We start from the raw sequence: 13,902 nt of genomic DNA, 5'->3' as shown, positions 1-13,902 counted from the left end.
GCATTCCTGCAGACAGTTACACTTTTTTTTAGATGTTTTAGAAAGAAAATTAAAAGCTTAACTTCAAAAACAATGCTATTAAAACCAACTGATACCTGATTTACATATCGCCACCTACACTCTAACCTACAACAGTTTAGGCCTGCTTCAGTGTTTAAATAAGGCACAATACAGGCCAGAGAATCAGAACCGAGGCCATTTACATATCAAATATCTAATTTACGTGATCACTTTGCCCAGATGCTATTAATCAGCCAAGGTTTGTTTTGAATCTGAGGTTTGCTCTTTTTTTTAGATAAGAACAGGAGATGCTAAGCTAAAGGGGCTCACAACCACTGGACTAATGCTGCCTTCACGTGCTAGTTGGAAGATTATACTTTCCACTTGTGAAGTTTGAACGTGGAATTTGGAGTCACATTCAAGTGCTTTGTGGTCATAACATCATTGAAAAAAATGGCGAACGCAGCATCAGCTAATGTGACTTTTAATAACTTGCACCGTGCTAGCAGAGTGGCTATTTGTTATGGCTAGAACAATAAATAGCATTGTTGTATATAAAATTAAATGCACGTAGATTAAAATGATGTATACAGACAACCATTAACAGCATCTGCACTGTAAAAAGAAATAAAGAAATATGTACCATCCAATACTGAGTCTGTCTTCTCCGCCATGGTAAAAGGTTGAAGGTCATCTGACCTCTATAGTTCTGATAGCACATGAATGCAGCTTAAGACGGTCACTGATCTCAAATCTGTAAATAAACACCCAAATAGTGCCAACCTATTCAGAAGCAATCAATGTGGGTCAGAAAACTGCAATACTTCTTTAATCAACAAAGGCAAAACTAAACTCCTCATAGGTAAATAGTGGGGCAGGTATTTGTAACTGGAACTACTTTTACCTCAGCACATGCTGTATCATTCCACACAATATGCTCCTGTTTGAAAGTAGAATAGTACTACAGAACAGGAGGTTATGTGGATAATAATGTAGTTCCAGTTTTATTTTTAATGTTTACATAATCTATCCATGATGTTTTACTAAATCATCAGTTTTTTGTATTTGTTGATATAGCTCTTCAAACAATTGCTGAAGCAACTAAATTTGGCATGGAAGTGAGATTGAAGTGAGTCCAGTGTTTGTTAGCAACATTAGATTAGCATCTCTCATTGTAAACTTAAGATAAAACTTCAGATTTCAAACCTTACTTGGCTGAATAATTGCATTTGTGATGAGGGGAAATATATAGTTATTTAGTTATTTTTTATTTTTCAACCAATTATTCCTTTAAAGGTACATTAACAAAAATAACTCTCATTTCCCAAGACTGGAAAATGGTCATGACTTAAAACCACAGAAATGTCATAATTTGATCTCATGATGAAACATAACAGACAATAAAATGCAAGAAATTGGTAATTTTTCTCCAGAAAAGTAAATTTTGTAAGGCTATGAATGTTTTTCCTGTTAGTTTGTTTTTGTTAGTTTCATCTCCTACTAATTAATCATCAAAAATAATGTACTTTGATGACAAGTACCATTTTCTTTCTAAAAGAAAAAAAGACACCAAACAACTGCAGGTGATTATAAATATAACACACACGTCAGATTTTTGGATAGAATATTCATGGTTCACAGTATTTGACACGTTGCAGTCTGAAATGCAGCGTACCTGAGAAATAAGTACCTTTCCATGCAAATTGAAGTGCAGAAGCACATCTTCTGTAGAAGCTGAAGAGTGGTAAGAGGTGCATTACCAGGACAAAAAAGCATTATGGCTGGAATTAAAATTCTCAGTATGCACCAATGAAAGTCTTTCATGGAATTCTGTACTTCATGAGCATGAGTGCACTTCAAAAGCATGCTGGCCTTTGTGCAAGAAACCCCATTTCTTGGACTCTTGGACTGATCTCTTATAGCAGAAAGCATTTACTGGCATATGTAAGGCGGCCTTTGTGTACGGAGGTCAGAGTACTGTTCCAAAGGCTTGTTGTTGTCCTTGTGTTGTTTGAACAGAGCAGATTGCGTGAATATACATGTTCTGTTTGTGTTGGTTTGGGATTGTGTTTGTCTGTGTGATGCTTTGGGCAGAAGCAATGGACCCAGAACACTGTGTGTGTGTGTGTGTGTGTGTGTGTTGGTACTGTGCATAACAATAAGCTAAAGGGTGAAGGGGTGGTAGAAATAAAATGAATGTCATTTTTAAATTTCGTACAGTTGTGGTTGTGGGTCAAAGGTATACATGCATGGTCTAAAATACACACACACACACACACACACACACACACACACACACACACACACACACACACCTGGATTATTATTTGAGTAGTGCTGAAAGTTTCAAAACGTCATTTAATTTGCCCGAGCCAAGATCTCTTAGCTTTCAGTTAGTGATCATGATTGACTACAGCTGGTAGCTTCCCTGTGCCCATATTAAATGAGTTAGTTTGAAAGCACTCACTGGAGTGGCAATAAAAATCAGATACCCAATCCTAAAAGTCTGGACGGAGTGAAATTTGACCTATATGCTAAAGCAAATACACAAGAAAGAAGCTTAATCCAGGATGCTTGTAATCAGAGAATCACTTCACTTTTTTGTAGTTTATGTTAGGGGTTCTGGAATTCCACTACCTAGCATATTTTTGCATTTCCCCCGATCCCATCACGTCTGAATCAACTAATAAAGTTTCTGAGCTGAACTGAGTGTATTAAAGCTTGGCGATCACTCCAGGGTAGGGCAGTAGTAGTCCAGGACCAGGATTAACTTAAAATAGTAGTAAGAAGTGGCAAATAGGAAACAGTAAACCTGACTATAAATACAGCTATATTAATAAATACAGCTATAATATACATAATATAATCCAATTATATAAATAAGAAGTACTAGAAAAAAATGATTGCAGTGCAGTAATAAAATTAATATAATGTAATATACAGAATGAATTATGTGTAATGTAACAGTGCAGTAACTACATTAATATAATGTTGTGATGTAAGGCATCCTGGGGTATCAGTACAGTATAAGTGATAAACAATATAGTTTTGTGGCAGTGGCAGTGCAGATGACAGAGCTGTGTGGCAGTACATAGTGATGAACAGAATAGTGTCCGATTGAGAAACAACGGGACTGTTCTATTAGTGCACAATAATGTCCTGGCACAGTGACGAGGCTTTGTACAGTAAGATCGCTGTTGGGAGAAACGATCTCCTGTACCGTAAAGCTCTGTAGGAAACCAAGCATGCTGGGCAGTGGCACTCTATGACCAGGGTTAGGAACCACTAATCATGAAGTGCTATTTGATGAGGCTTTCATCAAATACACTATGATCTGTAGGCATTTGAACCCACAACCTTAAGGTAGTTTCCTCACATCTTTTACCACTCCAAGAACTATCCATTGTAAGGTTCGGTAGGAAATCAAAAGTGCAGGGCCAGGATTAAGAAACTACTGCTCAACATGAATCATTATTTGATTAGTCTTCTGACCTACTGGTATGATCTGTAGGTATTTAAACCTGCAACCTTTGGTTTCCTGACTCACATCTCTCATTTCTCCAAGAAGCATCCATTATATGATTCTGTAGGAAGCCAAAAGAGTTAAGCAGAACCAGGGCTAAGAACCACTAATCATGAAGTGCTATTTGATGAGGCTTTTATCAAATACACTATGATCTGTAGGTATTTGAACCCACATCCTTAAGGTTGTTTCCTCACTTCTCTTACCAGTCCAAGAACTATCCATTGTAAGGTTCTGTAGGAAATCAAAAGTGCAGGGAAGTGGTACAACAAGGCCAGGATTAAGAACCACTGATTAACATGAATCACTATTCGATGAGTCAGTGTTGCTGTTGGTTATGATCTGTAGGTATTTGAACCCACAACCTCTGGTTGCTGACTCACATCTTTCACCACTCAAAAAGCATCAATTAAAAGGTTCATTGGAAAACCAAAATTACAGACCAGTGGTACAACAGGACCAGGATTAAGAACCACTGGTCAATAATAATTGCTGCTTGATGAGGCTTCTTCCCTCCAGACTATGATCTGTAGGTACATATCTGTATTCGCAACTGTATGGTTGCTGACTCACATCTCTTACCACTCCAAGAAGCTTCCATTGAAAGGTTCTGTAGGAACCCAAAAGTGGCTCTTCTATGGCATCACTCCACAGAAGTGTTTCTGGCACCTTTATTTTTCAGAGTTTACGCTTTCTTCCAAGTGAGGCTTCCTAACTCCCTTGAAGCTCGCATCATTAGTGGGTTTTTTTCTCTCTCTCTCTGTGGGGAACTGGGCTCTCACCAGCGTGCCATCACGGACTGTCAGCATTCACCATGATGCAGCAGAACGGCACCATTCTCCTCACGGCACTCTTCTCACACCTCCTCAAATTGGTCTGTGTGTGTGTTTGTGTGCATGTGGGTAGATGGTGTAGGTGGGTGTAATGACAAACAGAGAAACAAAAGTGCTTGAAGTTTGCAGAGCAAGCCGAAAGCAGCACTGGCAACTCTGACTGGTGTCAATTAAGGCCAATGGTATTTTTTTCTACTCATGCTTTTATTTGGAAGTGGTTTTATTGCAGGAAGGGATGAAGCAGCTGTGGGTTTGCAGAAAGAGCGGGATATGGTGGCCCTGAAGTCAAATCAAACAGTCAAATCTCTTTTATATCCCTGCTGTGTGGAGTCAAAAGTATCTGGCGGTGTTCATAACATCTCCCCTTCGCGTCTGAAGAACAAACGCAGATGCCGCCGACGTTTTTATTGTTTTCTGATTGCGTTTAGGCTGTGTTGATATCCTGTTTATTTTGTTTTGATTCATTTTCTCCCTATCCTCCCAGAGGAAGCCACCGATAAACAGACAGACATCCATCCATGTGCTTTGTGAGTCTTCAAAGCAGCCCCCCTGTACAGGGAATTACTGTGTATATATGTCCTGTAATAAAAACAACAGTGGGAGACATTGAAATTGTGGATGAAATGCGTAGCTGAGTCTAGTCGCAAATGATATTGGCTGGTTAGGATGTAGATTTTTTTTGTTGTTGTTGTTTAATAAATCAACATTGTAGACAATGTTCTCTTGCGAATTTCGCCTGTTTCCTACGTTGATTAAAATGCCTATTGTTTCTTCTATCCATGCAAAATTACACTCCCACAGCTGTAATTTGTGCCTCTTGTGTCTGTCTCGGCAGAGGCTGAAGGAGCTGAAACAGAGAGAGTTTGCACGCAATGTCTCGTCTAAGAGCTGGAAGGATGAGAGGAAGCAGGAGAGAGCACTCAAACGGCTCCATCAGCTCGCCCTGCTCAAGCAGCAGAGGGACAGGTGAGGCACACCACATTCATTATGTATTCTGGTCTTCAAAGCACTTCAAAAGCAAGGCTTCGCACCACACTTTACATTGGATATACACTCTTCACCCTGCGTAATATGATAGTATTTTAATAGCACTGCATTTCTATAGGGTCAGAGTGACTCAGGTCCTATATAAATATCGCTTTTACCTGATTTAATCGCTCTGTGAAATGTCCTGTTTCCACAGCGACAAGGGGAAGAGTTCCAAGTTACGAGCTCCAGCCAGAGACCAGCAGCAAGAGAAAGTCATTCCGAATGGCAGTGAAAAACTGACCTCTAGGCATATTCCATCTCATCAAGGCCAAAATGAGCCACAATCCTCTCCAGATGTAACCTCCAGGGGTTGTTCCTCCACTTCTGCGCCCACGGATAAATGCTCTCTCCAGGTTCGCTGTTCTTCACCTGTCCCTCAGGTCTCAAAAGATCACCGCCGTCCAAGAACAGGGGTCTCCTTCTGTTTCTCCAGGCGGGCTCAGTTAAAGCTGGACTCTTGCGCATCAGTGTTCAACGATGGCTTGGACGAGGCCAGTGACTTGCAGGAGCTCCAGCGACAGCGGCAAAGACTGGCCCTACAGGCTCTCTGGTCTCGATCTCCTTCACCTGTGCTAGGCCAGGAAGACCACAAAATCTCCTTGGATGCAGCAGCACTGGACAGCACTCCTTTGCAGAGGGGTTGTCAGCCAGATCAGCCAGATCAGGAGGACCGCCTAGAGATCAGAGTGAACTATTGCACGACAGAGTCAGAGAGGCAAGGCTGCCTTGACACACATGGTCTGGAAGCCGAGAGGCAGCCAGCCGGTACAGAAGACAGAAGAGCTGATCAGGGCCAGAAACCCAGGCAAAAAGGAGCTAATGGGGAATGGGGATTGGTGGAAAGAACCAGCCCGAGGAGCCCTAGCCCTGGTGCGCATACACAGCGTCACAGAGCAGCTCCTGAACATCTTTACACAAACAAAGGCTCACATCAAGACTCACAGAAAGGCGGAAAATGTGAAACTGTCACTGTCAAACACTGCCTATCAGAGACAGAGATAACTGAGGAAGGCTTGAGCAGTAAAATTCAATCTTTCTTTAATGTTCTCAGCAAGGATGGGACAACACTAAAATGGCCTAGTGAGCTTATGCAGTACACCTCCGACGAGCCCCATGTGTCCTACAGCTGCAACCCACTCTGCTTGAATTTGAAATGTGCAGAAGAAGGCGAAGAGAAAAGCAATGAGGCAGTGGAGACAGATGTTTGCACTGTCTCCGGCCTCCCAGACCAACCCGACAGAGCTGAAGAGCAGGACTGCAATGTTCTGGAAGATAAATTAGGCATTTTGAAACCAAAGAGACCCAAAAACAGGCGGCGGAGGATGAGAGCTCGTAGGCGTAAATTAGATGCTGTCAGGAGGCACCGGGTGGGCTGTGCACTCGGCTCCCAGACGCCTGCCAGAGGACGCTTTGAATTCAAAGGCACCCCAGCAGACATGCAATGCAGTGAGCAGGGATGCAATGAGAAGAAGCGCAAACTTGGGAGGAAGAGGAGGAGATCAGTGAGGGATGAGGTTGCAAATGAAAGTGACACTCCAGAACTAAGCCTGAAAAGCATCGTTGTGAACTCCCTTTCGGCAGCACCGACAAGGCAAAGACGGAAGCGCAGGAGGTTGCAGTCTGCTCTTCGCTCTGTGAAGCGCAAGGCTGTTCCTCCCACTACTGTTCCCTGCACAGTGGGGGGTGAGGATGATTACCAATGGTGTGGAAACTACTTTGAGACCAAATACGATGCCAGTGTGACCCCCTGCAGTGACAAGTCCAGCTCATGGGGCATCCTGTCAGATTTGAGCTCCGATGGGGAATGGCCTTCTTGCCATTGGGGGAGATGCTCTTCGTCTCCTGGGTCAGCTTCCCCTTATTCCTGGAGAAGAGGACACAGCCAGCCCTGGTCGTACATCAGAAAATCCAGCTACAGCCTCCCTTGCTATGGTTACAGGCACATGTCAGACAGTCCAGGTAGAGACACAGACTACAGAGAGGACTACTGGGATTACAGAGACTCAGAAATCTGCAGAGAGAAGAATTACTCTGGCGTTTGTGACAGCCCCTGTATTATAGAGAGGAGATACAGGATTAGAAAGCATAAGAGAGCTCTAGGGGAGAATAGACATAGATATCGAAATAGCCGAAAGCTAAGCACAAAGAGAATATGTTTCTACAGAGTCTATGACAGCCCTGAACGTCAGGACACAGAGAGAGATTGGTGGTGTGAGAGGTCCAGCCCTGACAATAGAAGGCATAGAGAAAGAGACAGGTTCTGGTTAAGTCCAGAGATCAGTCGAGGCAGGGGCTACGAGCGCTCCAGCCCTGGCTCCAGACTGAGTCCGGCTTCCTCTAGTACCACCAGCATTTCAGACCTCAGTGGAGATTGCAGCTCTCACATTAAGCCATCTTATTCTGGACATCACAGCAACTTTATATGGCCAGCTGAGAGACCAACCAGGACCAAAACGTCACATTCTCCACCAAGACAAAAAAGTTACTCACCCACACTTATGTCTGTTGCTAGATCAGAGACAGTGCAAACAGACAGTCAACCTGTTATTTCCAGTTCAAGCGACAAGCAGGAACCTCTTACACACAACTCAAATGCCACAGATTTAACAAAACAGAACACATCACCTGACAAAAAGCTCACAGGTAACAGAACACGTACCCTTTTACTACCATTGATTGGTAAACTCCCCTCTATAAAGAAAGGAATAAGACAGATGAGAATTCACAAAGAGAAAGGTAGCAGTTGCAGTAACCAAGACCAAACATCTCCCAACGATCCATCAAAACCTATAAGCCAAGTATTTCCTGAAACTAGACATAATTCAGAGGTAGAAAGATCCCTAGAAAGATTTCAGACTTGTCCACTGACTACTGATAAGAGACCCACAGAAGCATGTGCAACATCAGAGAAGACACATGGTCCCTTGCCTCATGACAAGCTCAATAGAACCCTGAAGGAAACTTCAGAGACTTCGGAAAGTCAACCACCAAGGTGCTCCACCCCTCCCTTGACGGAGCAGCCTATAACGTTTACAGAGGAGGAGATGGACAAGTATAGACTTCTCCAGCTTCAGGCCCAGCAGCACATGCAGCAGCAACATCTCCAAGAGCAACAGGACATGCCAAGACAACCAACACCTGTGGATGTGCCTCCAATGAACCTCATTTCTATACCGGCTCAAGAACCCTCAAATCAGTCTGTAACTGCCCCATGTCTCCCATACGCCATCCTTCAGCATGGAGCACGCTCTGCCTTCTCCACCTCCATCCCTCCTCCGTCGTCCCCCTTTACGGCCCACCATTCCCCCACTGCACACCCGTCTCTCCATCCTTCTCTGACCCAACCCCTCTTCACTCCTCTCCCGTTCCCTACTGCCTTCTTTCCAGCTCCCCCTGCAGCGGTGCTGGCAGCCCGTCCCCTCCACCTGATCCCAGCGGCATCTCTTCATCCACACCCTCACGCTCCTGGCCTGCCATTTCACCCCCTGACCCACGCGTCCTTGCTCCCTGCTGTACTTGCTCCAACACCAATGGCTGCTGCCGCCATGGCAGCTGCTAATACTCTGCAAATCCACCCCCTACTTCACCCTCTGTTCCACAGCCAGGACCTTCAGAAGCACCCTGGTCCTGCCAGCTAGTCTTAGGGACAAAGTAGCAAAGAAGAAACAGAAGAAAAATAAGAAAGGAGACGTAGAGCGATATAATTCAGAGCATTACAGATCTAATATTGTTACTCAGAAGCCCTCTCTAACCATGGTATGGCACGCTCATCATCGTTCTTTGACTCAGCCAAAGGTTCTTTATCGTTTGTTGGTTAGTTTGTCTGCTATAACTGTGAACGGCAGCTGTCTTAAACACCCCGTTCATTTAGCGTGATTCTTTCGAGCAGATGGGTAAATGTTTTTTACCCTGATTAGTCTGAGCTGTAACCTATGGTTAGATGGCAATTTGATTGAAGTCCCTTCAATTAGTACACAGCACACAGCATTTGCATATCATAAGGGATATGCTAATCGGAGGGTTATTTTCATCCAGGTCTGCAAGCCGGAGGAGATGTCAGAGAGCCAAAACAAATTCACAGGCTTGACTCTGTAAGAAGGGGGTTTCAGGAAATGTTTTCCGCAGCAGAATGATCCCTATTTCTGGTGTGAACGTGGAGGGCGAAGGGTAGACACTAAAGCGCAGCATGCAAACGTTTCTTGCGTCCTACGAATCGAGCGGCGTGTTGTTTCATTCTCTTCGGTCGTTGAGTACAGTGAAGTGAGGTGAAATCCTGACTTGCTAGGCTGCAGTACGGAGTTGCAATAATGTTTTAAATCTATTTAAAGGTCTAAAGCCTTCAATTGTATTTATGTACTGTACTTTCTAATGTAAATACAGCAGAAAAACAAAAGACGGTGCATACAACCTGCACTCGGCTGAATTCCATATGTCCCAGAGACTTTGTATCTACTTTTATTTTGTTAGCGAGCCAAACATTTTATCATCTGTAAGATAATGTCATGGGATGGATAATAAATTGAATGTCATTTAAAGAAAACTTCTTCAGCATCTTGTCATTACTGCCGTCGTCTTCCTTTCATTTTGTCATTGACTTTTAGTTTTTTTACTGACTGTGAAGTGAAGAAAGTGGAGAAAAGGAGAAAAAGTAAAAAGCAATTGCCGTTTGCTTGGAGGAAGATTTTGGATGAGTTGGCATTCTAATCCCTTACCACGTCTTTAAAATAAAAAGCATATTCCAGGCGTAGCACATCACTCAAAGTGAGTGTAGCTTTATCGCTGTGATCTGAAGGAATGGGAGTTTGTGCTAATGATGAGATTCATTGCCAGCAGTGCCAAAATAACACAACTGTGCATTTGTGTTAATTAACTCTCACCGGTACACCAGTCTGCTTCTTTAGCATGCACAGTCCACTGACTCTCTTTGGCACTAAAAGGTTTGATGCTTCATAACATGGAAGCCTGCGATCCCCACACTGTTAATCCGAAGCATGTCAGTCTTGTTCTTTCTTGTAGTCAATAATGAAGCTAGGGAGCTCCCGGCAGTCTGTGCCCTGTTTAAAGTACTTAAAATATATATACTGAATGTGATAACCGCACATGAGTACATTAGCTCGAGGTTCCGATTAATTAGAGTTGGGTACCCAAGTCGGTATTTTTAAGGGTACAGAGTACCAAATCACAACAAATCAATAAGTGCCAAATTTCATTTCAGGGTTAACACACAACAAGAGTCTCTGCAACATTTGTAACTCAAAATGCACAGCTGGTCATAGTAACACTTCACACCTGAACAAACACCTGATCAAACACAGGATAATACCTAAAATCTGAAAAGTGTACCATATTTGATACCCTCAGAGCAAAGTCAATACAATAGATACAATAGCTGACGCTAACGTTAGCAGCATGCCTGCAGCCAAAACTGAAGAAGTTGAACCATCCTTGAATTATAAAACTGTAAGCGAGGAACCGACAACTTTAGCGACGTCTTCAGTTGAGTATTTCCAAGCAATCCAGTTTGGAAAAACACAAAAATATGTTCTACTTCAAAACACTTGTTTCCTGCTACTAGAATTAATTTTCAACCCTCAATACATGCAAACCACTTTGCTCCAATTCGTGTCTCTGGGTTAGTACTGTAATGCTGTAATGCAAAAAAAAAAATGCGGAACGAAATTTAGCGATGCATAGACAAATCAAAAACAGCACAAATGCTTAGCATGGTGCTGCTAGTGACAGTAGGCTAGCACAGCTCTTTGGACTCCCAGCAGTTTTGCTTAAGCCTGATTTAAAGGATACCCGCTCAATACTGCTGGCTAACGTGAAACACTTTATGATCATGCTACACTTATGTAGAAAACTTAAATGTTGTCGGGGGTAAAACTGCACTTAAACACACTAAACTGTCACATGTGCCTTCTTACATATAACAGTGTGCTCCACTAAGCCCTGGTGACAGACTGGAGGTCGTGGGGATGGTTTCCAGAGGGGGTATAGAGCGGCTTTACTATATGTGGTGTGTAAAATGTTGTAAACAAGGAACAAAATGGTGAGAAGGTTGGACTGAAATTACATGTTTGTTAAACTGGTGCCAGTTTAAATTTGAACGGCATACAATCCCCCTATTAATATTATAGATTTCTCAGACAGTTAAAGTTGGTCATTTGACTCCCAGTGCACAATACACAGTCTGTATGTGAATGAATTATGAGAATACTTTGAGTGTATAAAGATTACAGTATATACATGATGTATGGAAAGTCTTGCAGTCCTCAGAAAGAGCCAGCTTGTTGGTGAAGCTGTAGACCCCTCTCCCCTCCTACCCTGCTGTGGAGTTACTCATATTATCTGCATTATATGAGCTAAACATTACAAACCATTCATTTCACTTGCTCCCTCATATATTTTCAAGACAAAAGTATTGGGACACCTTGTTATTCATTTTTTCTTCTGAAATCATGGGTATTAAAAAAGGTTCTTGCTTTTGTTTGAGTAATGTCCTGTACAAGGCTTTCTACTAGATTTTGCAGCATTCCTGTGAGAATTTGATTGCCATAAGTGACAATAGCATTAGTAACATCAGGATGTTGGATGAACTTCACCACATCTCATCCCCTACTCCCCAACTCCCAATCTCAGAAGCATCGGATGGGGCACAATCATTCCAGAGAACACAGTGCCACTGCCCCACAGCTCAATGCTGGGGGCTTTACACCTCTAGCCCATGCCTGGCATTAGGCATTGCATATACTGTATACACTCCATATAAACGTAATGAGCTCCTTGGCACCTGGAATTAATTTTGCCTTGGCAGTTGTTGTTTATGTTTTTTGTGAATGCATACAGATTACTCTAACTTTACATCACCCAGTGTTCTCCTGATTTTGAATGTTTGTCACCCAAGTCTAAAGGGAGCCTATCTCTCTATAGAGTTTTGTGACCTTCAGCAGCACTTCTACATGTTGTGTTTTCAACAGTTTTGTTGTGACAGTGACAATACATACAAACTGCTAGTCAAAAAGCATTGCTCAGATGTTGAGATGTCCTACACTGATGTTTAGCAACTGTTTGGATGTGTTTGAAGGGATTTATGCCTTTGTAAACTGCCAACCAGAAAACACAAGATACCATGGCATGATTTCAGATCACAGCATGGCCAACCTGATCACAGATTTGAAGACCACTGACAGCACCTTACATCATCCTTTAAGGCCAAAGCACAGCAATGCAGCAAAATGTAGACTCCACATTCAAACCATCTGTGGCAGCGAATGCACACACTCATGCACACTTGTGATTATGGGCCGTGAGCACACACAGACAGAGTGGTGGGTAGCCACCTCAGGGGTGAATGTTGAGGGAGGAGAAAGTGCCCCCCCCTTCTCTTCCTGGTAGTCCAGGGGATTGAACCAATGAAATTCCGATCCCAAGCCAAGTGGACAAATCTAACCAGGTGTGGTGTAAGAGTAGTGCAGAAAGTGTGAAGCAGTTCATTTAGACCAAGAAACTGTTACAACAAAGTGGTATGAGGTGGTCATAAAGGCCACAAAAATGGATGCACTCCTCTTAGGTTCTGGTGCTTATTAGTGATTATAAAAACAAAATGATATCTGAGCAGGCAGTGTTGGGGGGGGGGGGAGCCAGCTTGTTGGTGAAGCTGTAAACCCCTCTCCCCTCCTACCCTGCTGTGGAGTTACCCATATTATCTGCATTATATGAGCTAAACATTACAAACCATGCATTTCACTTGCTCCCTTATATACTTTCAAAAGTATTGGGACACCTTGTCATTCATTTTTTCTTCTGAAATCATGGGTATTAAAAAGGCTCTTGCTTTTGTTTGAGTAATGTCCTGTACAAGGCTTTCTACTAGATTTTGCAGCACTCCTCTTAGGTTCTGGTGCTTATTAGTGATTATAAAAACAAAATGATATCTGAGCAGGCAGTGTTGGGGGGGGGGGGGTTAAAGCAGCAGTATGTGGGAATTGGTATTTCTTGCTCCTGGGCTCCCCCTATAGTGAGGAGTTGTAATTTGTGCTTTGAGCCACCACTAAAGGGCATGCTTTACACATGCATTTCTGGACAAACTGAAAGTGAAAGAATCATGTGGACTGAGGTGGTAGAGAAGGTTATGCAGCGTTACACAGTTATCAGCATTGTCCCGCCTGCTTCACCAAATTTACATAGTGCAGTTTCTGGCTTGCTGAGCCCAATAGTGGCATTATTCTCCTTATTACAGCTCAACATGATTTCAAAGCTGTTGCATGCAGATGACCAGACATGGTAGGAATAAATCTCTACCAACCAGGCAGCACCTTACTGAAAGGTAACACACACAGCAAACCGACTTCCTCCTGATGTCTTTGATTGATTTTTTTATTTTTTTTTTTACTGTGACCCAAGTGAGAATCCTCAGAGAGTCTGGAAAGCTGAGCTGCCTTCAGCGTGAGGAGGAGACCGGGGAGGGTGCATTTGGTGAGGTCAACCCAGCCTTGCCCTAATTACACCTTGCAC

General features: G+C 43.0%; 1 protein-coding gene across 1 annotated transcript in view; it reads left to right on the top strand.

Annotated features, from left to right (window-relative positions):
• Positions 1-9,885, top strand: part of znf804b (zinc finger protein 804B) — a 161,118-nt gene extending 151,233 nt beyond the window's left edge. The window contains exons 3-4 of the mRNA XM_072659054.1: positions 5,192-5,322; positions 5,540-9,885. Coding sequence (XP_072515155.1) covers positions 5,192-5,322; positions 5,540-9,023 — 3,615 coding nt within the window. The 3' untranslated portion in view covers positions 9,024-9,885. The remainder of the gene's footprint in view (positions 1-5,191; positions 5,323-5,539) is intronic.
• Positions 9,886-13,902: the final 4,017 nt, after the last annotated feature.

This window comes from Salminus brasiliensis, chromosome 1, assembly GCF_030463535.1.
Source record: "Salminus brasiliensis chromosome 1, fSalBra1.hap2, whole genome shotgun sequence".
Classification (NCBI taxonomy): domain Eukaryota; kingdom Metazoa; phylum Chordata; class Actinopteri; order Characiformes; family Bryconidae; genus Salminus; species Salminus brasiliensis.
The sequence above is the reverse complement of the archived record's forward strand: the minus strand, read 5'-3'. Positions and strand labels throughout refer to the sequence as shown.